This window comes from Dama dama, chromosome 20, assembly GCF_033118175.1.
Source record: "Dama dama isolate Ldn47 chromosome 20, ASM3311817v1, whole genome shotgun sequence".
NCBI lineage: Eukaryota > Metazoa > Chordata > Mammalia > Artiodactyla > Cervidae > Dama > Dama dama.
In genome coordinates, this window is record NC_083700.1 from 99,408,267 (window position 1) to 99,430,797 (window position 22,531).

Here is a 22,531-nt window from a genome sequence, read left to right on the forward strand (position 1 = left end):
CTCACCTGGACTGTGGCAGGTCCGCCGAAGCACCTCGCGCAGGAAGGCGGCCTGGTCGGCGGCGGGCAGCGGGAGCTCCCGGTCACTCAGCTCCTGGCCCAGGCAGCCATGCAGCAGGCACAGCACCATGTCATTGGCGGGACAGGGTCCCTCGGCAGGAGGGACGCCTTCTGGCTCTGCCCAACACACACTCCACTCAGCACCCAGGACCTCCTGCTGCCTGGTGTCCCCCGGCTCCGCCCCGGCTAGCCCGGCCCTCCAGCAGCCCCCGCCCCATCCCGCTCTGCTCCTTCGCAGACTCATCTGCTGGCTATGCTCTAATACCCCTTGGCTGGCTGGCCCTCCAGGCACAAGATTCACCCACCTCTGGAAAGCAGGAGGAAGAACATCTGGAGCTGCTGGCACTGAGGCAGCAGTCCCATGAGGTCAAAACGGAAAGGGATCTCGTGGACACAGGCGTCTCTTCCCTGGTCCAACCCTGGGAGGGCGGTCGGTAGGGGGGAGACAATAGCGCGGGGAGGCCTGGAGTCCCCGTCTGCAGCTGGCTTCTCCCCACTCCTCCCCTGCTCCTGCCCAGGGGCCCCTCCCCACTGACCGGCAGAGACCCTCGGCTCCAGGGGCAGGGGACTCCACTCCTTGCTCTGGCAGAGCTGTATCAGGTACTCAAAGCTCAGCATGGAGCCTATGCAGGCAGCATCCCGAGGGTGGAGCTAGGGGAGGAGTAGCAGAGGGAAGGGGTTAACCCCAGCCTCCAGCTCTCAAGGAAGCCCCCACCAACACAGACATTCAGAACACAGAGACTGAGAGGGACCAGGAAGCCATCAGGCTGTGCTACTCCCAGGGGACTAGGGACCGGTGGGGTCCTCCGAGGCCACTTACAGCTCGAGGGATCTCACAGTACGTCAGGTCCTGGAGGTGCCTCCAGCTCTCAGGGCCGGGTCCCACCCGTCCACACTGGGGCTCCACCCACACCTCGGTGACCAGGTTGAGCTCTGAGTCCCCCTCCAGGGCCTCCACCTCCACATCGTTGTCATCATCTGTTGAGAAGCTAAAGGAAGAAGGACTCTAAGCCTGAAAGAAAGGAGAATCCAACCCACCGCCACCTGGTCGGGAGTCAGTCCATGGAGGGCAGGAAGGCCAGGGCTCACGGGACAGCCACAATTCACACATGGCCTTCTGTCACTGTATCTGCCTGATAAAGTGTCTAAAGACAGCATCCCCTGCCCTGATTTTCAAGGTTGGGAGACAGACCTTTGGGGGCAGAAGGGGGAAGGGGAACTGGAGCAAAGTGGCTCGGGGGTCGGGCCTCACCTGTCCTTGGTGGAGGTTGAATGAGGTGGGAAGAGGATGTACTGGACCACGCACGTGTGCCTCTCTTCAGCCGCAGCCTGCCCCGGGGGCTCGTTCTGGGACAGGAGGGGAGAGTTTGGGCCCGCCCCAGCCCTGGCCCTCAGAACTTCAGGCCCCTTGCCACACTGTCCTGGGATCGGCCTCAGGCCACAGGGTCCCAGTGAGGCAGCGTTTCCATCAGCCCCAACCCCGCTCACAGGCGAGTGCCCTGGGATGAGGATGGACCTTGGTGGGAGGGGTCGTGAGGGATGGCACGTACCTGAATCGGGAGCTCCAGGACCATGGTGATGATGCCTTCCCCACTGCAGGCGAAGTGGAACCCTTCCGAAAGCCGGACTCTGAGGCCCCGCAGAAGCAGCGGTGGGACGGGATGAGATGGGAGAGCCACTCAGCGTACAATCCCTGGCCTCCGATGCCACTTAGACGCCCACTTTCCAGTGGCCATCCAGGCAGACTTGTCTGCTGGTGGCCCTGCTCAAACCACTGGTACCTCAAGGGCGGCAGGTCCAATGAGAACCAGAGGCCAAAATCACCAAGTTGTGGGGAAAGGTGGTGGGTAGGGGAGCAGCACGCATGCTCTGTGCTGGCTCCTCTGCAGAGCTGGGGCCTCAGAGATGAGGGCAGAGGGAGGGGCCGTGTCTGGCTTAGGCATTCTACCAGCATCCAAGCCCAGCGTTGATGCTTGTTCCCTCCCTGCCCCCAGTGGCCCGGTAGGCTGAGTGACGTACTCAGTGAGGATGGAAAGGAGCTGGGCAATGGCGCTGAGCGGCAGCGCAGGGGCCAGTCCTGACGGGACGCTCCAGAGCCAGCGCTGGTGGTACAGGTAGCGGGACAGTGACGCCAGGCTAGAAGAGGCTGAGCGGCCCGACACCAAGGGCAGCGGCCCCGGTGGCTCCAGGGTCAGCAAGAAGGGTGCCCGGTAGTCCAGGGGCAGCTTCTCATACCTGGGGAACGAGGGCAAATCCCAGCTGACCTCTACGCATGCCCAGCTCAGCTGCGGCCCCCACGTGTTCCTGGCCTGCCCTCACCCCCTCTACCAACCTGATGAGCAGCTTGTCCAGTGGCTTATGCAGGACCACAAGGCAGGGCCGGTCAGACAGGGCCTGCTGTGGCCCCAGCGTTGGCGGGGACTTGGAGGGAGAGCTGCCCCCACCGGTGCCCCCCAGCCCTTTTCGTTTCACCTTGGGAGTCGGCTCCTTGCTTTGAACCCGGTGGGGGAAACGCAGGCGCAGGATTTCTTCCCGCAAGTCTGACACAATCTGAGGGGAAACTGTGATCACACCTTCCTGCTCCCATCTCTTACGGACATGCAGAAGGGGTCCCCAGACGAGGTGGGAGAGCCTGGTGCCCCATGGCTTATTGGTCTGACGGGCTCCTCCTTCGACTGGCCCCAGGAGTGCTGGGGAGAAGGAGCCAGTCGACACTCCAGGGGTCGTGGGTCGTCATGGAGTGAGCTGGGGCCCCGCTCACCTTGTGCCGAGCCTGTGCTGGCGTGCCGATGGGGAAACCCAGGCGGAGCACCATACACGGGGCCTTGGAGATGATGCGGACCATGTAGAAGGAGGAGGGAGGCTGGTCTGGGGCACTGGGGAGAAACAGAGGGACCGTGAGCAGCCCTTGGCTGGGAGAAGAAGGGTTTAGGAGGAAGGAGGGAGAGGGTCTGGGGTGAGAGGAAGAGACACAGGATGAGGCGGAGAAGGGGACATCACCGTGCCCACCTGGAGAGCAGCTTCACGTAGGAATAGCCCTCGACTAGCACGAAGCTGCTCCAGTCTCGGAGCAGGGAGGTCAGCGAGGAGTGCGAGATCCTGCACTGGACGGTGCTGAAGCGGCCGTTGCTGCCCGGGGTGTGCAGGTGCTTGGGGATCGGCCTGGGAAGAGGGTGTGCGGTGAGCGCAGCCCTCCCGGCCCCAGGCGTGGGGGAGAGGGACAGGTTCTCTCTTCCAGGCCCTGTCTGAGGGTCTGGAGGCTCAAGAGCAGGAGGGCTAGGATGGGTTGGAGCTTTCCTTGGCCAAGGTTGGTACGGGCTCACCCACCGCCTCCCCTCCCCATCACTCCGTGTCCCGCCCGCCTCCCGCTCCTCCACCTGGGCTGCGGCCCGACAAGGGACACCCACGTGTCATGCTCCAGGATGAGCACCAGGCGGTGCATGTGCAGCCAGCGCTGCCACGAGTTAGCATCCATGGACAGCACCGGCTTCCAATAGGCAGCAAACTGGGCATGGGAAGAGTCGGAGCCACTGTGCTGAAGTGAGAGCACCTGGGGGCAGGAAGAGCTCGTGAATAATCTCTGCACAGCATCAGAGCCTGGGGTGAGGGGGGCGGGGTCAGAGGCGGCAGTTGTGTAAGGCTAAAGAAACCTTCGGCCCAGCCTGGGACAGAGGCAGAAACTGCCTCCAATACCAAGGCTAGGTCAGGGGTCCCCAACCTTTACAATCTCATGCCTAATGGTCTGAGCTGGAAATGCTGAAATAATAGTAAGAAATAAAATGCACAATAAATATAATGCACTTTAATCATTCCAAAACGACTCCCTCAAACCCTGGTCTATGGATAAATCGTCTTCCACAAAGCTAGTCCCTGGTGCCAAAAAGGTTGGGGGACCACTGGCTAGATTAAGACAAATGAGCCCAGGGACAGGCCGCGTGGCCTCTTAAAGCTGAATCCAGACACAGGATGGAACTTCCATCACTGACTTTGGAGAAAAGCCTCTGAGTGCTGGCAGGACCTCAGGAATGAGGCTATTATTCACTGGAATAAGCCCCCAGCCCCTCAGTACTAAGCTGATGCCTGGGGCCAAGTGTGGAGAAACCAAAGGACAAATGAAAACACAGTCCTTGAGAAGCACAGCAGTCAGTGGTTGGCTGAAAATGTGGGGGAGGCTGGAGGATGCCATGTGGAGATGGTGAGAGGGCTTGCAGCTGGCTGGGAGACCACTACCAAGACATTCTGCATTGACCTTTGACTCCAATGATCTGTTGAGGGCCACCTTTCTCTAGGGACTCTTTCCTCCCCTGGGAGGGGTGGGGGTGGGGAGGAGGGGGCTCTGAAGGCTAAAGTTCAGGGTCCTGGTTTGGGAGCCTCAGATTTGAGAGGTGAGGAAAACGAATGTGGTTCTGGGCTCCAGAGGGTGAGCACAGGACAGGGAGAATGCGCGTCAGGGCCCCCTCACCGGGGTGGTGGAGCCGGGTGGGATGTAGAAGAGAGGCACTCCGCTCTTGGTGCTGTCGGGCAGTGTGAAGTGTTCTGGGACGGAGGAGAAGGACTGCAGGTGGGCAAGCATCTGGTCCGTCTGGTTAATGCTGCAGAGCAAGGGCCACCCTGAGCCTCCCTGGGCTCTGGGGAGTCAGGGGCAGAGAGCCCCAGGGGCACATGGGAGTCTGGATACAAGCCCCTAGTGCTCAGGGTGACTCTCTCCAACCCCCGCTTTCATATCCGTCCCCCCCACACAAGTGGGACCTCTGTCACTGAGTGGTGACCTTGCTTACCTCTGCAGCGTGTTCCAGAACCGCCGGATAACGTGGGTCCGATACAGTGAGCGAATGGGCTGTCTCAGCGCACAGGACACGTCATGCAGGATGTCATAACCGCCTTCCATTGTCACTTCCACCCGGGTACCTCGAGGGCCCTCAGGCTCCAGGGGCCAGGGTGCAGTAGCCACGTACTCAATGCGCATGTTGTGTTTCCACAGCAGCACCAGCTTCACCTCCAGCTGGGACCCGCCTTCAGGGGAAGCAGGAGGGGAGGAGGGCCTGGGACTGAGTCCTGTCCGCAACCTCCACCTACCGCATGGAACTCTAGCCTGGCCAAAGGTTCCAAGCCTGGTTCCACAGAGTGCAGGGCCACAGCCTGCCAACTGACACAAACTGAGGTTTGCAGGCAAAATCTGAAAACAAAGCTAAGTCCAGGACACTACACCACTCTCAGCTGACTCACCTGGAACAGAAGGAGATGGAACTGGGAAGCTAAATGCTAAGAGCAGGAAGCCCCGCTCAACGGACAGGCAGAGTCTGCCACGCGTGGTACACGGGGTCTCCCGCTCTGCTTAGATGAGTGGGACAAGCAGGGCCTACCCCTCACCTTTGGCCAGGGTGACCTCCCGGACACTGTAGCCCTCTCGAAGCCGCACAGACACGGTGCTGACCAAGTCAGCTGGCACTTCCTTCTCAGTGTGCTTTTTCCGGCGCAGGGCCAAGGCAGGGTTGCTGCTTGCGGAGACCAGGTGCTCATTAAACAGGCGGTGCTGAGAGCCTAGGGGCCGGGTGAGGACGGGGCAGGGGACAGTGTTATCTGTCAGCTGACGGAGGGACGGGGGACGTTCCACACTGAATCACGGGAGAGAACGGGGCAAAGTCGTCAGCCCAGCTACACTGCCTGGGGACCCCAGCCCGAGACAGATCCCTGTATCATCTCTGGGTCCACACTAGGGTCCCCCAGTTCCCACGCCTGCCCCAGTCTGCCCCTCACCGCAGTAATATTCAGGGTTCAGGGCTTCCCCGCTGCGCAGGAAGGAGTAGAGGAGAAATGCCCGGTGGTAGACAGTCAGACCCAGGTTGCCTGGTTCGGGCTCAGGACAAGTGGATAGGTAGGAGCCGAATGTTGCCATGGCGATAAACTTCATCAATTCCACGTTGGGTACGTGGCCAAAACTGCAGTCGTAAGAGTAAACTCCTCCCACCTGAAGAAAGTGAGCAAGTAGAGACCTAGCTCCAAGAGAGGCAACGGAGAAGAAAGTACAAGAAGAGACTGGGCTGGGTGGCAGCTCCTGTCCCTGGCCCGCATAGCTGCAGCTTTCCTTCTCTGAGCCCTTCTGTGTGAAGCCAATGCCAGCTGGCCACACCCCTCTCGCCCCACATCAAATACCAGCCTGACCCCATTCACTAAGATTTTGGCCAATGGTTCACCAAATTCCTATCATCATCTCAAGACTGCAGTGCCTGACAAGGCACTTCTCAAACTTTAGGGTGCACACAAAACACCTGAGGTCTGGGGTGAGGGGGCCTAAGATTTTGCATTTCTAACAAGCTCCCTGGCAAGACCAAGGCTGCTGGTCTGTGGACCGTAGTTTGAGCACTAAACCCATAGATCAGAGATTGGCAAACCATATACAACCTGTGGTCAAATCTAGCCTAGCATCTATTTTTGTAAATAAACTTTTATTGGAACACAGCATGCCCATTCATCTTCCTACTGTCCATGCCTGCTTTCAGGCTAGAGAGGACAGCTGAATACCTGGGACAACCATATGGCCCACAAAGCTTAAAATGTTTACTAGTTGGTCCCTTGGAGGTATACTCTAGAATTCAGCAGTCCCCAACATTTTTGGCATCAGTGACCACTTTGTGGAAGACAATTATCCCGTGAACCAGGGTTTACAGGGATGGTTTCAGGATGATTCAACTGTATTACATTTTCTGTGCAAGTTATTTCTATTATTATTACATCAGCTCCACCTCAGATCATCAGGCTTTAGAGATCAGAGGAGGGGATACCTACAGATGGTTCATTCAATTCCCTGGCCACTCAGCTCCTTAACCCTCATCTCCAAGAACTTTACTCCACTCACCTGCCCCCTACCTACACACTGGCCCCTGGCTTCATCTTGAACTACTTCCTCTTTGTGAACTCAATTGCCACATCCCTGATTACACATAACTCTGTCCCATTTTTAAGTTCCTTTCATCCTCCTCCTCCTGCTGCTCTCTGATCCCATTAATACTCCCAGGCCTTGAACCTTTGCTCTTTTCAAATCTATCCACGTCCTCCTGGCCCTCTTTTCTCAACCCAGCCTGGATCCCATGTTCAAGCAACTTCTTATGCAACATTCTCAACTCCCAGGCCCTCCTTACCTTTTTTCTGCTTCCACCTGGAAACCCCAACTAGGATCACAAGCTCTATACCCAGAACCCAAATGAGATCTTAGTGGATCCCAAATGGAAGAAAAACTGCATAGTTGTGTAGGGTGATGCCACATCAAAACGTATGACACCCAATCTAGCTGGTCCTTCAGGCCAGTCTTCAGCGTCACTCCTCCTTCCCAACTCTGCCTCCCTCCCTCCCAGTACAGGTCTTCACTTCTATCCCCATCTCAGAGAAGGAAGGACACTCTTCTGTTCCAAGAATCCCTCAGCTTGTTTTTTGAGCCAACGCCCTCCTGTTAATTTAAGGGACTTCACTCCATCCAGCTTCCTTTCCTTTATTTTCAAACTCTGCTTCATGGCCTTTTGGAAACATGAAGTCTCTAGCTTAAAACACAAATCAGAACACCCTTCTCTTTCCACCCTATCCTCCCCTCAGGCTGCCATACTCTCTCTTGAGTACGCTTGCTCCTCCCTTGATCTGAACAACCAGATTCCACCTGTCAACACTTGTCTCTACATCCTTCCCTTCTATCCACTCTTCCATGCACTGCAATCATTTCTCTCACCGCCTCTTGACTGTAATAGCCTCAAAAAAAAAAAAAATTTCCATAACCTCCTAATCGCCAAACCCAAAGGGCACTTTTCATTTCTCACTATACATGATCTCTCTACTGCCTCTCATGCTGTGAAGTACTCCTTTTCCCCCCAAAACCCTGAAATTCTTGACACCAGAGCCTTCTGGTTTTTGTCTGATTATTTCCTCTTCATTCTTTGCTGGGCCCCCCTTTCTGTGAAAGATCTTTAAACCCCAGTAGCCCCCAAGTTTTTTGGGGACCCTCATCTATTCTCAAATGCCATGTGTAGGCTGCCCAAATCCTAACTATCTCTCAGTTACTGTGGACTCCTGAGTATCTGATCTGCATGTCTGATTGCCAACTGCTACGAATAGCAGTCATTTACTATGTAATTCTGCACTATGCTAAACCCTTCAAATGCATCACCTCACCCACTGAGGAAGGTGCTATTACAATCTCCGTTTACAAATGAATCCACCCAAGAAGTGAAGTGATGTGTCCACATCACACAGCCAGTAAGTGGAGCCAGGATTCCGGCCAGGCATGCCTAATCCCAAAGGTGATACAGAGGCACCTGGAACAATGTGCACACGCCTGGATTCATCGTCCTGTCCTCACCCCACCCCAACTGCTGCTCTCTGCTGACTCTGCCGGCTCCCACTCATCAGTGAAGTCAGAAACCTGGAGACACCCTTAGCCCCTCTTTCTTATTCACCCCTCACATCTTGCTAATCATAAGTCATGTTGATGCCGCCCATTCATTTCCTTAATGCTACCCCCTTTCTCTCTTACCCTGAATTCCCCTAATGTAAGTCCTGATCCGCTCACCTGAGCACTGCAATTAATCGCCTCCCTGCCTCCACTCTTGTCCTGCCCCCAGCAATGGGTGACATTTATAAAACATAAACCCAGTAAGTGACTTTCCTTCCCTCTATCAGCATCACTCACACAACTATGCTGGAACTCCTAACACAGCAGAAGCACCTTTCCACTCTCTGGCCTGTGCCTACCCTCCAGCTTTGTTTTCCACAGCTCTCTGCCTGTCAATCCAAACTGGCTGCAGGCCCCTAAATATACTCCCTCCCTCCTCTGCTTAATCTAGTTTGAGCTGGGTTTTCTGACCCTTGCAACCGAAACAGGAATAACTAATCTAATGAGGAAGGTGGGACTGGAATTGACTGCCAGACAGCAAATTCTGCATTCTTCTTACTATAACATGCTGTCTCTCACATCCTAAGGAAAGAACAAAGATGAGAATCCTCTCCCACCACTTTACTATCCTGTTCTAGACATGATGCTCCCTCCCCATCCCTACCATCCCTCCAGAACTATGTTATTGGCTTTACCTGGGAAACCAGTGCCTACAAGAAAGTAACCAGCCACATTCCACCTTGTAAGGTTTGATACTTTCCTCTCCTCCTTCCCAGAAAGTCCTTACCTGCACAAAAGAACAGGCCACAGTGCCACTGCGAAGCTGATTCAGCAGCGTCTCACAAACAGCAACATCGGGAACACTGGTCACTCCATCCGTGATTACAATGATACCTAGAGCAGGAAGCATCAGACTCAGACCTGGAGGCCCTCCAGATCAGAGTCACAGGGAGGCACCTGAGGGACAGGACCTCGGTGTCCACCAACCACTGTGTTTTATAATCTTCCAAGGCCTTTCTTTCTCCCCTTCCCTCCTGCTCCAACCTCTCAAGGGCTGGGTCCCAACCTCCTTCCAAGTGGTGATCTTGGAGCCCTACTCCTTCCCACCAGGGTCCCTGCTGGTTGTCAGAGCTGGGGGTACTCGAGATACATACTACTGAACACTTACCTTTCACAAACAAGGAAACAGGCACGCTTCCCTGGGGCCCACCAATCCTCTGGAACATCTACCTTTGCTGATAATACCACCCACCCTTCCTGTACCCTACTTTCCCCAATCTCACCAACATTCCTCCCACTGACCTGCACTGGAGTTGGAGGGCAGCAGCTGCAGCGCCAGGATGCCCTGACGAATCATACTGACCAGTCCAAGATCAGCTGTCACCATGGAAACGCCCACTTTCCGGCCTGAGGGCTCCCCTGAGTCTGGGGACTGGTCCTCTGTCTGGCCCAAGTTACAGAAAAGATTGAATGGGACAGATGGCACTGCTGCCCCATCCACAGCAAAGCCAGAATTGATAGCCCAGCACTGCCCAGGCCAGACAGGCCCAATCCTATGAGCATTCCAATTCCCCTACTGCGTGGCCAAGTCCTAACTGTGCTCCTTCCCTGCTGTGTGCTCGGAGGCCGAGCCTCAGATGGGCAGGGCGTCCAGCACCAAGTGAAGCACCACACTGTCCTGGAGCAGGCCTTCCCCACCTTTTGCCAGTCGAGGCCCCCTTTCCATAATCTTCCATTGCCATTATGAGATACATTAATACATCAATCAGATTAAGTCTTCAGACAGACAGACCTACCATCTGCCTGGCTACTTCTCAGATATCTAAAAGAACAAGAGAGTGCACTGTGGTGAACCCAAGCAGCTTTATCCCAGATTATACAAAATAGTATAAGGCAAAGTCACCCATGATCACCTTCTCAGATCCACTGGGGGAGAAGATTCAGGACTGAAAAAACACAAGCAAACAGCCTCCACATTTTCTCCCAGCAACAACATGTGTCTTGGGGAGTCTATCTAAGCCCTCTTCCAACAGGGAACCTGTTGTGTGCACTCACTAGCACTTCTTTCCTTGGTGCCCTCTGCCCCTGGCTTTCAGCCCCTTTTTTCTGCTGTCTTTTCCCTCTAGGACATTTGGGCTTGTCCTTCCTCTGTCCCCTCTGTCCCTTAACAGCACCTCCTTCTAGGCGGCCTCTACCTGCTTTCTCTCCCACATACCTGGCTCTGGGGGTCGTACTGCTGCTGTAGCATGGTGGCCACCTTATCCTCAAAGAGACAGAGCTGCGCATACACCTGCTGCAAGAACACCTCCCGCTGGGAAGGGTCCAAAAGGCAGCCCTGCACCAGCACCTGAGAAGCACAAGGGAAAGGGCGAGACATGAAGGGCAGGGGGACACTGGGCAGTACCCCTCTGGTCTCCCTATTTATTCGCCACACTGGGCTGCCCCAAGCTCCCGCATGGGGGCGCCACTAACATCTTCCAGTTTCCTCCATCTTGGCCTCCAGGACATTGTCTACAAGCTGCCCTATCTGGCCAGGAAAAGCCTTTTGACTCATGTGTTCTTATTCTTGTTGATTTCCTAGCACTGCACACAGAAGCTGCTCTGGATCTTTTCTCTTTCTTAAGCTTAGACTCTTATTCCCCCAACACGTGTTCCTCTTTCTCTTTACCTTAGGCAGATAACTCCCAGCCACCATTTTCACAGAGAAAAGAAACTAGTCAACAGGAACTCCCCACTCACCCTAACCTTCAGGGTGTACTACTCTCTAACCCACCGAAAATGCCCTCAGCATTTGGCAGTCATTTGGATCTACCTGCATTCTTGTTCTTCCTTTCAGGCTCTGAAGAAAAGATTCCTCTTCCTCTTTTTTCTCCCCAAAGCTAATATTTCCATCTAATCTTGGGTCTTTTGTCTCTAACATCTTGGTTCTCTCTCCATGGGGTTTCCTTCCTTCTACTTTCAACATGAGTAAGTTCTCCCATCCTAAAAATTTTATACAGACCTGGTAGCCCCTGTGGTGGCCCTTGGGATCTCTCCTCTCTCCCTGTTCTCATCAGACTCCTACAATCTGCCCACTTCTCCCCAACCCCTGCCCTCCCCGCCCAACAGCTACTTCACTCTCAATTCAGAACTGGGCCAGTGGGTGGGGACAGCCAGAAGAGGGCAGAGCGGGACTTTGGACTACTAAAGGCCTGACTGAGAAGAGGAAGACTGGGAACCGGGGCTGTGAAAAGATGAGAAGGATGTTCAGAGCTGTATTGTTCAGAAGAGGGAAAACTGGGTCAACCTAAGGGTCCAACAATAAAGGTTTGGCTAAATATATAATGACAAAAACACAAAATGACAAAAATATTAAGAGAATAAGTCATTTAAAACTGTGTTTTCAAAAAATATTTAGTGATGTGGAAAAAATGCCCATATCATATGTTAAAAGAGCAGAAGGTAGGACTGGCTGTTTGGAATAAGTTTGATGTTTCTTCTGTCTCTGGACTGAGGAGTGGTGATGAGGGAAATAAACGCATACTCAAAGAGAAGAAAGACATTCCATAACATGTCAAAAATAGCTATTTCTGGGAGGTATATTATGAGCAAGTTCTTTAGTTGTTTTTTTTTTTTTAAATATTTTATATATTTCCCAATCTCCTTCAAAGGGCATATAGTATAAACGTGACAACTTTTTGTTTTGAAAAACAGCAGGATGCATCTTGAGGAAGTTGTCTCACTTCTTAGCTTACTTAGCGACAAGTAGCCCTGGAGGCTTACCTAAGTTCTCAGTCCTGTCTCCTCCACAGTGGCTGTCCTTGTTCAGAACTCACCTCCTCTGCCATGCTGCAATAATCTTCCACCTATTCTCCCTAGTCCAGGATTTGCCCCCAGTTCTTCTCACTGGCCACAAACAACTGTCATCTTCCTAATGTATACCTCTGATCCTGTCACTGACATTCCAAACCCCCAACAGTTCTCTACTACCTGTGACTAATAATTTCAGTAGCTAACATTTGCACGTTTTCCATGTGACAGGCACTGTTTTATTAATAAATGCTTGACATGTATTAATTCAATCACCACGTAATACTGGTGACATCCCCATTTTGGAGAAAAGACCCAGATGCACAGAGAGGTTAAGTAACTTGCATAAGAGCATAAAGCTGGTAAGGGGTATAGTCGGGAAGCACATGAGGCACTTGCAGATACAGATGTTCTTTACCACTAAACTCCCCTGCAGAATAAAGTGCAAGTTCTTAGCCATGACATCCAAGGTGTTTCGTAATTCTGTCCCCGCTTATCTCTCTAGTCTCCCCTTTACTACCCTCCTAACCCTCCCATCAGAGAAGGCAATGGCACCCCACTCCAGTACTCTTGCCTGGAAAATCCCATGGGCAGAGGAGCCTGGTGGGCTGCAGTCCATGCGGTCTCGAAGAGTCAGACACGACTGAGCGACTTCACTTTCACTTTTCACTTTCATGCATTGGAGAAGGAAACGGCAACCCACTCCAGAGCTCTTGCCTGGAGAATCCCAGGGACGGCGGAGCCTGGTGGGCTGCCGTCTATGGGTCACACAGAGTCGGACACGACGGAAGCGACTTAGCAGCAGCAGCAACCCTCCCATCACTCAATCTTCATTGTGTCCAGCTGAGTAACATGCAGCTCCCTAGAACCCCTGTGACTGACAGCACAGTTTCACAGCTCTATGTCTTTGCTTCTGCCGGCCACTCTGCCTGGAAAGCCCATTTCCTCTGTTTTAAATAATTAACATCAATTCATCCTTCAAGACTCAGTTCAAATGTCTTGGTCCAAAAGTTTCTCCTGCTGCTACTCCAGGTTGGCTAGGTGCTCCCACAGCACCTGAGTCATAACTTATCAGTGCCCTTATCACTTTCAACTGAAATTACCTCCTTCAATATCTGTCTCCCCCACTAAGCTCTCAACCCCTCCCAGTAGGACAGGAACAGTGTCTGATTCATCCAGGACCTAGCCCAGGCCTGGCATCGATCCGGCTTCACTAAGTGTTTGTCGAAGTGAACCAAGTGTTGTGCGATTACCTAACATCTAAACTTTTCTCACCTTGACCGTGAGCACCTGCAAAGCCTGATCTCTGTCTGGGGATGTAGTCTACCACCAGCAGTCCTAACACCAGCACTAGGAGAACACTTTAATCTTGGGAAGAGGGTTGGGATCCGGGCATGTACCAAATGCCATGTGCATATTTCAGCCCCTCAGATGCTGTTTCTTGCATCCCCCTCTCTCAAAGCCAGTTTGATAGCTAAGTCAACAATGCAGCCATCAGGGACTGTTTCAGGGTAAGCCCCTACCAATGAGTTAAGGGTGGTTACAAGCAGATGAGGGGAAACTGGGCCAATACTTATCTAAGCCCAAAACAGATATTCCAGTAACAGACTTGGCCATTCTCCAAAAGGAGTGCCTTCTGACAGCCTGCCTGGGTGTTGGATAAGCCTGTAATTATCTGTATGGTCAGCATTAACACCCGACAGTTCTCAGGGCTCCAGGAGAAAAATGACCCTCCTCTCTCCTTGGAAGAAATTATGTTTCTGGGTCTTTGTTATATTTCAAAACCACAAAACTGTCCCAAAAGACCGTCTCCTAGAGACAGTGCAAGGAGTTAGGACAGTATCAAGCCTTCTGATGGAACTAAAAGGGGCAGGGGAGAGAAGAAAGACATTCAGGAGCAGAACCAGAGACTTATAGGAGCAATGAGAGAGGCATTTGTCCAGTCAGTGCCAACTCACCTGATGCTTATGGGAAGGCCCTTTAAGGCTAGAGCAATAGACACTTTAAAGAGGAGAGAGACTTGCAGAGATGACTAGGAACAGGTTTGAGAAGAGCTGGGGACTTTGAGCATGGAGAGTAGAGATAGGATAAGGACTTGGTCAGTGGACTACCCAAAATTAGGTCTGAGGATACAGACATGGAGAAAGGATGCAATACCTGATGGGACTGCAGGCCAATGATGGAGGAGTAGGCCTGGATAGTGACGTAGATCTCAGGCTGGAAGTCGATACAAGATCCAGGCACTCGGAAAGGCCGGAGCAGCCCGCCTAGGCAGCGGGAGAGGGCATGGAAAACTTCATCAAACAAGATCTCCCCTGTGGAATCATCCTGAGGGCAATGCAAAGAAAGGTGTCTCAAGGGTAACCAAACACAGCCCCGAGCAGAGGGCAGGTATAAGCAGCTTCCGCGGTTGAGATTCTTAAGGTTGATCATACCCCCCAACACAGTGCACAGATGAGATGGGCTCTGTCTTCAAACACCCACCATTCCTTCACAAACCTGTCTCCTTTCCACAGTGGTACCACTGTGGGATCATTCTTCACTTATCTCAGGCTGCCTCTTCTTACTCCTCACTTCCTACCCAATCCTTTCTTCCCACTGCCTCCCCTCAACCAACCCCTTACCACAATGCCAGTAGACGGGCTGAGGTCCAGCTCAATGACAAACCGATACTGCCAGGCCAGGAAGGTGACCCGGGTGGATGGTACAAGGAGGAAGGGCCTGGGGACCACTGGCTCATCTGGCTGCCACCCAGGAGGCAGGACGCTGAGGACTTCCAGCTCCTGCTCAGACTGAAGCTGATGATGGAGAGGAGAGGGAAGAGTAAGGGAAGTCACCCCTTTCTCTCCAGGACCTGACTTCCAGACCCAGAATGACACACCACTGGCTCTACTTCCCACAACCCACCCAAGTACTTATCCAAGATGGAAAAATGACTAGACAAAATTTCCCCTGTGAAATATTGTGGGCAAAGTCACTTGCCCTTCCTAGAACTGGACCCCTCAAAGTTAGTCTCCCCTCCTGTTTCCAGCACTCTCCTAAAAAAAAACAGGTCCTTGGGGGTCAGCCCTCATGTTGTGCATGTTTCTGGGCCTCACCAGCATCTCTTGGGGTGTGGCCTGCACAGTCTGGTGCAGGTGATTGAGGAACCAAGCCAGGCGAACATTTCGGGAGATTCGATAATCCTTTTTCATCAACAGGAACACCTGCCCGGCTTCTTCCACCTAGGGACAAAGAGATATTTAATAAATCTATAAAATTTCGCTAGTCCCAGGGACTTCCCTGGTGGTCCAGCAGCTAAGACTCCATGCTCCCCATGCAGGCGGCCTGGGTTTGATCCCTGGTCAGGAACTAGGGGCTTGCCAGGTGGCTCTGTGGGTAAAGAATCTGCCTGCAATGCAGGAGACACAAGTTTGATTCCTGGGCCAGGAAGATCCCCTGGAGGAGGACATTGCAACCCTCTCCAGTGTTCTTGCCAGGAGAATCCCATGGACAGAGGAGTCTGGTAGGCTACAGTCCATGGGGTCACAAAGAGTCCGACATGACTGAAGCGACTTAGCATGCACGCAGGGAACTGGATCCCACGCGCCTCAACTAAGGGTTCACGTGCTGTAACTAAATATTCATGTGGCCGCAAATGAGATCTGGCACAGCCAAGTAAGTATTTTTTTAAATCCACTAGTTCCTAGTACATATAGATCACAGTGCAAGTAACTTGTCCAAAAAGCTCAGAATCCATTACCGAGAGGCAAGGCAGCAGAGGTGAAATGGTTACCCCCACTTCAGGGCAATGGGCTTCCCAAGGATTCAATTCTCATCTCTTGGTTCCCATTTCTCATCTAAAGACCTCTATGTGGATCAAGTGACCTTTGTACATTTCAATGGATATGTGAGTTTCTCCTATAAATTCTAAGTCCTTTGAGGGCCGGGATTGCATCTTGCTCTATTTTTTTTTTCCCGTGCTTAGCAAATTGCTTAAAACAGAATAGATACTCAATAATGCCTGGCAGTTCCTCCTATTAAGTCTTGACAACAGCAAGTACTGAAAAGCTCTTCACTGGATGAATGGCAAGCCTACTGAAGACCTCAAAGCCCAGCTTCTGTGGGTCACTGTCTCCCTCCCCACCGTTCTCAGCTGTCAACGCTCCAGTTCCTTCCTTCCATTGCCTCATAGGCAGTCGGTTCAACTGTGTCCTAACGACCATCTGTTCCCTTGCCCGTGTCCTCACCTGTCATGACAAAAGCCCGGCCAACTCTTGACTCAGGATGAATTTAACTTTCTTCCTTATCCACACATACACTGCACAAGCTGTATACTCTGATGGAAAGAAACTTCTCACCTTGCCAGTGGTGCCACTTCTAGTGAACATTACCAATCATTTTACCTTTCCCTGGTCAGTAACCTTTCCTTATTCCCCTCAGGTTTTCTAATCTGTCAACTCCCATGGTCCCAGCAGATAAACCTGCCTACTGTTTTGCAGGGAAATAAGGGTCAGCTGGCCTGAACTCCCCGATGTTTCCTCAAGGTTAACCCTTATCAGTAACATCCTTTACTCCCTTACTCTTGCCTCAGATGAAAAGATTTCTCTCCTCCTACTTAGACAAACTGTAAATTTCTCTTCCCATGTTCTTCGCGAGGGGGGAAATGCCAGGCTGCGAGGAAGTGAGCAGAAGTCAGTGACATCCTGTTGAGAAATGGGATGTTGAAATGAAGATTTTTTTTTCCTCCAATAATGGGGAAATATCCATGGAGAAGAGATGGGAAAAGTCCTAGAAAAGCAATAATGATGGGTACCTGATGTTGGAGAAGAGTTTGGAGAGCAGAGATGCAACGACTAATGATGAAGAAAGACCTTTCTCTCCAATACAGAAGGCAAGCATAAAGAGATATAGAAACAACGATACACGTACAGGTAAGGCTGAGTACTTTCACGGTTCACCTGAAACTACCACATTCTAAATCGGCTATATCCCAACACAAAATAAAAAGTTTAAAGTTTGGGAAAAGAGATACAAAAAGAGACACCAGAAAATGGCAGGGATGGGAGCAGAAGGAAGAAAGGAGAAGAAACACATATTTGTTGAGTACCTAAAATACATTCAATAGAACACTGTAGAGGTTAAGTATAAGAACTTCAGATTCAGTTCAGCCTCCTATTAGCAGTGAGATTGGGGGAAAAGTACTTAACCTTTGAGTCTCAGTGTCCTCATTTGTAAAATGGAGATAGTACTGGTATTAGATCCTAATACCAGTATCAATCCTAATATCAATTGAATTGTGCTGTTCTGCAGATGAAGGGGAAACTACACATATGAAGTGCTCAGCATAGTGCATGGCACTTAGTTAGAACACAATAGAAGTTAACTATTACAGGTTATGACCAAGCTCAAAGCTAGGCTGTTTATGTAGGTAACCACATTCAGTCTTCACACAAAACATTTAACAGAAGTAAACGGAGGTTCAAAAAAGTTAGGCGGCTTAGCAGAATTTGTAGTTCAGTTCAGTCACTCAGTCGTGTCCACCTCTTTATGACTCTATGAACTGTAGCATGCCAGGCTTCCCTGTCCATCACCAACTCCCAGAGCTTTCTCAAACTCATGTCCATCAAGTCAGTGAAGCTATCCAACCATCTCATCCTCTGTTGTCCCCTTCTCCTCCTGCCTTCAATCCTTTCAAGCATCAGGGTCTCTTCCAATGATCAGTTCTTCATATCAGGTGGCCAAAGTATTGGAGTTTCAGCATCACTCCTTCCAATGAATATTCAGAGTTGATTTTCTTTAGGATTGACTGGTTTGATCTCCTTGCAGTCCAAGGGACTCTCAAGAGTCTTCTCCAACACCACAGTTCAAAAGCATCAATTCTTTGGTGCTCAGCTTTCTTTATAGTCCACTCTCACATCCACACATGACTACTGGAAAAAGCTTTGACTAAACAGACCTTTGTCAGCAAAGTAATGTCTCTGCTTTTTAATATGCTGTCTAGGTTGGTCATAGCTTTTCTTCTAAGGAGCAAGCGTCTTTTAATTTCATGGCTGCGGTCACCATCTACAGTGATTTTGGAACCCCCCAAAAATAGACTCTCACTCTTTCTATTGTTTCTCCATCTACTTTCCATGAAGTGATGGGACCGGATGCCATGATCTTAGTTTTCTGAATTTTTAAAAAATATTTATTTTTAAATAAATATTAGTTGCAGCACACAGGATCTTCAGTCTTCATGGCAGCATGTGGGGTCTAGTTCCTTGACCAGGAATTGAACCCCATGCCCCCTGCATTGGGAGCTCAGAGTCTTAGCCACTCGACCACAGGGAAGTCCCTAGTTTTTTAAATGTTGACCTTCAAGCTAGCTTTTTCACTTTCATCAAGAGGCTCTTTAGTTCTTCTTTGCTTTCTGCCATAAGGGTGGTGTCATCTTCGTATCTGAGGTTATTGACATTTCTCCCAGCAATTTTGATTCCAGCTTGTGCTTTATCCAGCCCAGCATTTTGCATGATGTACTCTGCATATCCCAAAGAAAGGCAGTGCCAAAGAATGCTTAAACTACTGCACAATTGCACTCATTTCACATGCTAGTAAAGTAATGCTCAAAATTCTCCAAGCCAGGCTTCAGCAATACATGAACCGTGAACTTCCAAATGTTCAAGCTGGATTTAGAAAAGGCAGAGGGACCAGAGATCAAATTGCCAACATCCGCTGGATCATTAAAAAAGCAACAGAGTTCCAGAAAAACATCTGTTTCTGCTTTATTGACTATGCCAAAACCTTTGACTGTGTGGATCACAATAAACGGTGGAAAATTCTGAAACAGATGGGAATACCAGACCACCCGACCTGCCTCTTGAGAAATCTGTATGCAGGTCAGGAAGCAACAGTTAGAACTGGACATGGAACAACAGACTGGTTCCAAATAGGAAAAGGAGTACGTCAAGGCTGTATATTGTCACCCTGCTTATTTAACTTCTATGCAGAGTACATCATGAGAAACGCTGGGCTGGAGGAAGCACAGGTTGGAATCAAGATTGCCAGGAGAAATATCAATAACCTCAGATATGCAGATTATACCACCCTTATGGCAGAAAGTGAAGAAGAACTAAAGAGCCTCTTTATGAAAGTAAAAGAGGAAAGTGAAAAAGTTGGCTTAAAGCTCAACATTCAGAAAACTAGGATCATGGCATCCAGCCCATCATTTCATGGCAAATAGATGGGGAAACAGTGGCTGACTTTATTTCTCTGGGCTCCAAAATCACTGCAGATGGTGACTGCAGCCATAAAATTAAAAGACGCATACTCCTTGGAAGGAAAGTTATGACCAACCTAGACAGCACATTAAAAAGCAGAGACATTATCTTGTCAACAAAGGTCTGTCTAGTCGAGGCTATGGTTTTTCCAGTAGTCATGGATGGATGTGAGAGTTGGACTATAAAGAAAGCTGAGCACTGAAGAATTGATGCTTTTGAACTGTGGTGTTGGAGAAGACTCTTGAGAGTCCCTTGGACTGCAAGGAGATCCAACCGGTCCATCCTAAAGGAGATCAGTCCTGGGTGTTCATTGGAAGGACTGATATTGAAGCTGAAACTCCAATACTTTGGCCACCTGATGGGAAGAGCTGACTCATTTGAAAAGACCCTGATGCTGGGAAAGACTGAGGGCAGGAGGAGAAGGGGACGACAGAGAATAAGATGGTTGGATGGCATCACTGACTTGATGGACATGGATTTGGGTGGACTCCAGGAGTTGGTGATGGACAGGGAGGCCTGGCACGCTGTGGTTCATGGGGTCGCAAAGAGTCGGACACAACTGAGACTTAACTGAACTCTGCATATAAGTTAAATAAGCAGGGTGACAATATACAGCCTTGACATACTCCTTTTCCTATTTGGAACCAGTCTGTTGTTCCATGTCCAGTTCTAACTGTTGCTTCTTGACCTGCATACAGATTTCTCAGGGGGCAGGTCAGGTGGTCTGGTATTTCCATCTGTTTCAGAATTTTCCACAGTTTGTTGTAATCCACACAATCAAAGGCTTTGGCATAGTCAATAAAGCAGATGTTTTTCTGGAACTCTGCTGCTTTTTTAATGATCCAGTGGATGTTGGCAATTTGATCTCTGGTTCCTCTGCCTTTTCTAAATCCAGCTTGAACATCTGGAAGTTCATGGTTCACGTGTTGCTGAAGCCTGGCTTGGAGAATTTTGAGCATTACTTTGCTAGCATGTGAGATGAGCGCAATTGTGCAGTAGTTTGAACATTCTTTGGCATTGCCTTTCTTTGGAATTGGAATTAAAACTGACCTTTTCCAGTCCTGTGGCCACTGTTGCATTTTCCAAATTTGCTGGCATAATGAGTGCAGTGCTTTCACAACATCATCTTTTAGGATTTGAAATAGCTCAGCTAGAATTCCATCACCTCCACTAGCTTTGTTCGTAGTGGTGCTTCCAAAGGCCCACTTGACTCCACATTCCAGAATGTCTGGCTCTAGATGAGTGATTACATCATCATGACTATCTGGGTCATGAAGATATTTTTGTATAGTTCTTCTGTGTATTCTTGCCACCTCTTCTTAATGTCTTCTGCTGTTGTTAGGTCCATACCATTTCTGTCCTTTATTGAGCCCATCTTTGCATGAAATGTTCCCTTGGTATCTCAATTTTCTTGAAGAGCTCTCTAGTCTTTCCCATTCCATTGTTTTCCCCTATTTCTTTGCATTGATCACTGAGGAAGGCTTTCTTAGCTCTCCTTGCTATTCGTTGGAACTCTTCATTCAAATGGGTATATCTTTCCTGTTCTTTGCCTTTAGCTTCTCTTCTTTTCTCAGCTATTTTTAAGCCCTCTTCAGACAACCATTTTGCCTTTTTGCATTTCTTTTTCTTGGGGATGGTCTTGATCCCTGTCTCCTGTACAATGTCACAAACCTCCATCTATAGTTCTTCAGGCAGTCTATCAGATCTAATCCCTTGAATCTATTTGTCACTTCCACTGTATAAACGGAAGGGATTTGATTTAGGTCATACCGGAACGGTCTCGTGGTCTAGAATTTGTAGGCACAGGGTCAGAAGTCAAGCCCACGCCTGATGAGCTGAAAGCCTATCTACTGAGTTTAACATATGGATCAAACTGGGGACTTGGGAGCAGAAAAGTTTTAAAATGGTTACAAGAAGGAACATGATGGAGGTTTATAAAGGATGCTGTGACATAATTCAAAAAGACAATTTAAACATCAATGTGATGTGATTCAGTATTACTTTGTGTTGTCTCTATACCGTCTAAAATCACACTTTGGGAAATACTACTGTTATACTGTTATCCTGCACTGGCCTGAGATAGGCCCTGGCTAGGATTCTGGATTTTATCCAAGAATTAGGTCAAGCTACCTAAATCTTTTTTCAGCAGGGCAGTATTATTGTATCTGTATTAAAAAAAAAAAAAAAATCCCCCCCTGGCTACCACAGGATTTAGAAAGCTCCCCTAACAACCAGGGGAGATGACAATGGCCTACAGCACAGCTACTCAAAGTAGCCATTCTGTGAGCTGTTTGTGCCTATTCCCTGCTGAGTCAAGGAGTTGTATTAGAATGTAAAACCACCACTGCCTTTCACTGACGGTCTTGGGAAAAGTCAGCTGAACTAACCTTTAAGACAAGTGAGCTCAGTTGCACTTTAAGGAATCTTTAAAATAAGATGGACAAGAACTGATAATTAATCAAAGTAGGGAAGAAAAGTGAAGTCGCTCAGTCGGCTCCAACTCTCTGCAACCCCATGGACTGTAGCCCGCCAGGCTCCTCCATCCATGAGATATTCTAGGCAAGAATACTGGAGTGGGTTGCCATTTCCTTCTCCAGGAGATCTTCCCAACCCAGGGATCGAACCCGGGTCTCCCACACTGAGGGCAGACTCTTTACCGTCCGAGCCACCAGAGAAGCCCAAAGTAACAAAACAAAACAAAACAAAACAAAAAAGGTGTCAAGTATGCTTAAGGTAACACCAAAAACCAGTAGGTTGCAGGATGATTTCTGGTAGTTAGAGAAATCAGGTATAGTTATTTCCTATCATTTCTAACCATCATTCCCCTCAAAAGGTCCCATCAAATTGAATGCTCTTATTGCCAAACTCCTAAAAAGACACAAAGGATGTAATTGGCTTGAAAGGAAACGGCAGCAATTACATGCCCTCTTCTTCTGATCCCTGGTCTCATAATGAGTTATTCTTATAAATTAGGCAAGCTCTCCCTCTGGACTGGCAGTGTGGCCTTAGTGACCTCTCTTGTCTACATGTTGACTGTGCCACGGTTCTTATCTTGAAGAAGGCTGAGA

At 50.0% G+C, this 22,531-nt stretch overlaps 1 protein-coding gene across 6 annotated transcripts in view; it reads right to left on the reverse strand.

The window, feature by feature from the left end:
* SZT2 (SZT2 subunit of KICSTOR complex) overlaps positions 1–22,531 on the reverse strand; it is a 52,315-nt gene that overhangs the window by 23,818 nt on the left and 5,966 nt on the right. For 5 of the 6 annotated variants that reach the window (XM_061122162.1, XM_061122160.1, XM_061122159.1 and 2 more), the window contains 21 exons: positions 15,324–15,449; positions 14,850–15,023; positions 14,383–14,553; positions 10,652–10,783; positions 9,739–9,880; positions 9,224–9,330; positions 5,817–6,027; positions 5,430–5,600; positions 4,838–5,072; positions 4,522–4,651; positions 3,467–3,609; positions 3,069–3,221; positions 2,821–2,935; positions 2,392–2,609; positions 2,079–2,294; positions 1,610–1,688; positions 1,312–1,406; positions 880–1,048; positions 596–710; positions 365–478; positions 6–176 (listed from right to left, as the gene is read on the reverse strand). In XM_061122162.1, coding sequence (XP_060978145.1) covers positions 6–176; positions 365–478; positions 596–710; positions 880–1,048; positions 1,312–1,406; positions 1,610–1,688; positions 2,079–2,294; positions 2,392–2,609; positions 2,821–2,935; positions 3,069–3,221; positions 3,467–3,609; positions 4,522–4,651; positions 4,838–5,072; positions 5,430–5,600; positions 5,817–6,027; positions 9,224–9,330; positions 9,739–9,880; positions 10,652–10,783; positions 14,383–14,553; positions 14,850–15,023; positions 15,324–15,449 — 3,187 coding nt within the window. The remainder of the gene's footprint in view (positions 1–5; positions 177–364; positions 479–595; positions 711–879; positions 1,049–1,311; positions 1,407–1,609; positions 1,689–2,078; positions 2,295–2,391; positions 2,610–2,820; positions 2,936–3,068; positions 3,222–3,466; positions 3,610–4,521; positions 4,652–4,837; positions 5,073–5,429; positions 5,601–5,816; positions 6,028–9,223; positions 9,331–9,738; positions 9,881–10,651; positions 10,784–14,382; positions 14,554–14,849; positions 15,024–15,323; positions 15,450–22,531) is intronic. The other variant, XM_061122163.1, reaches the window with a different exon arrangement.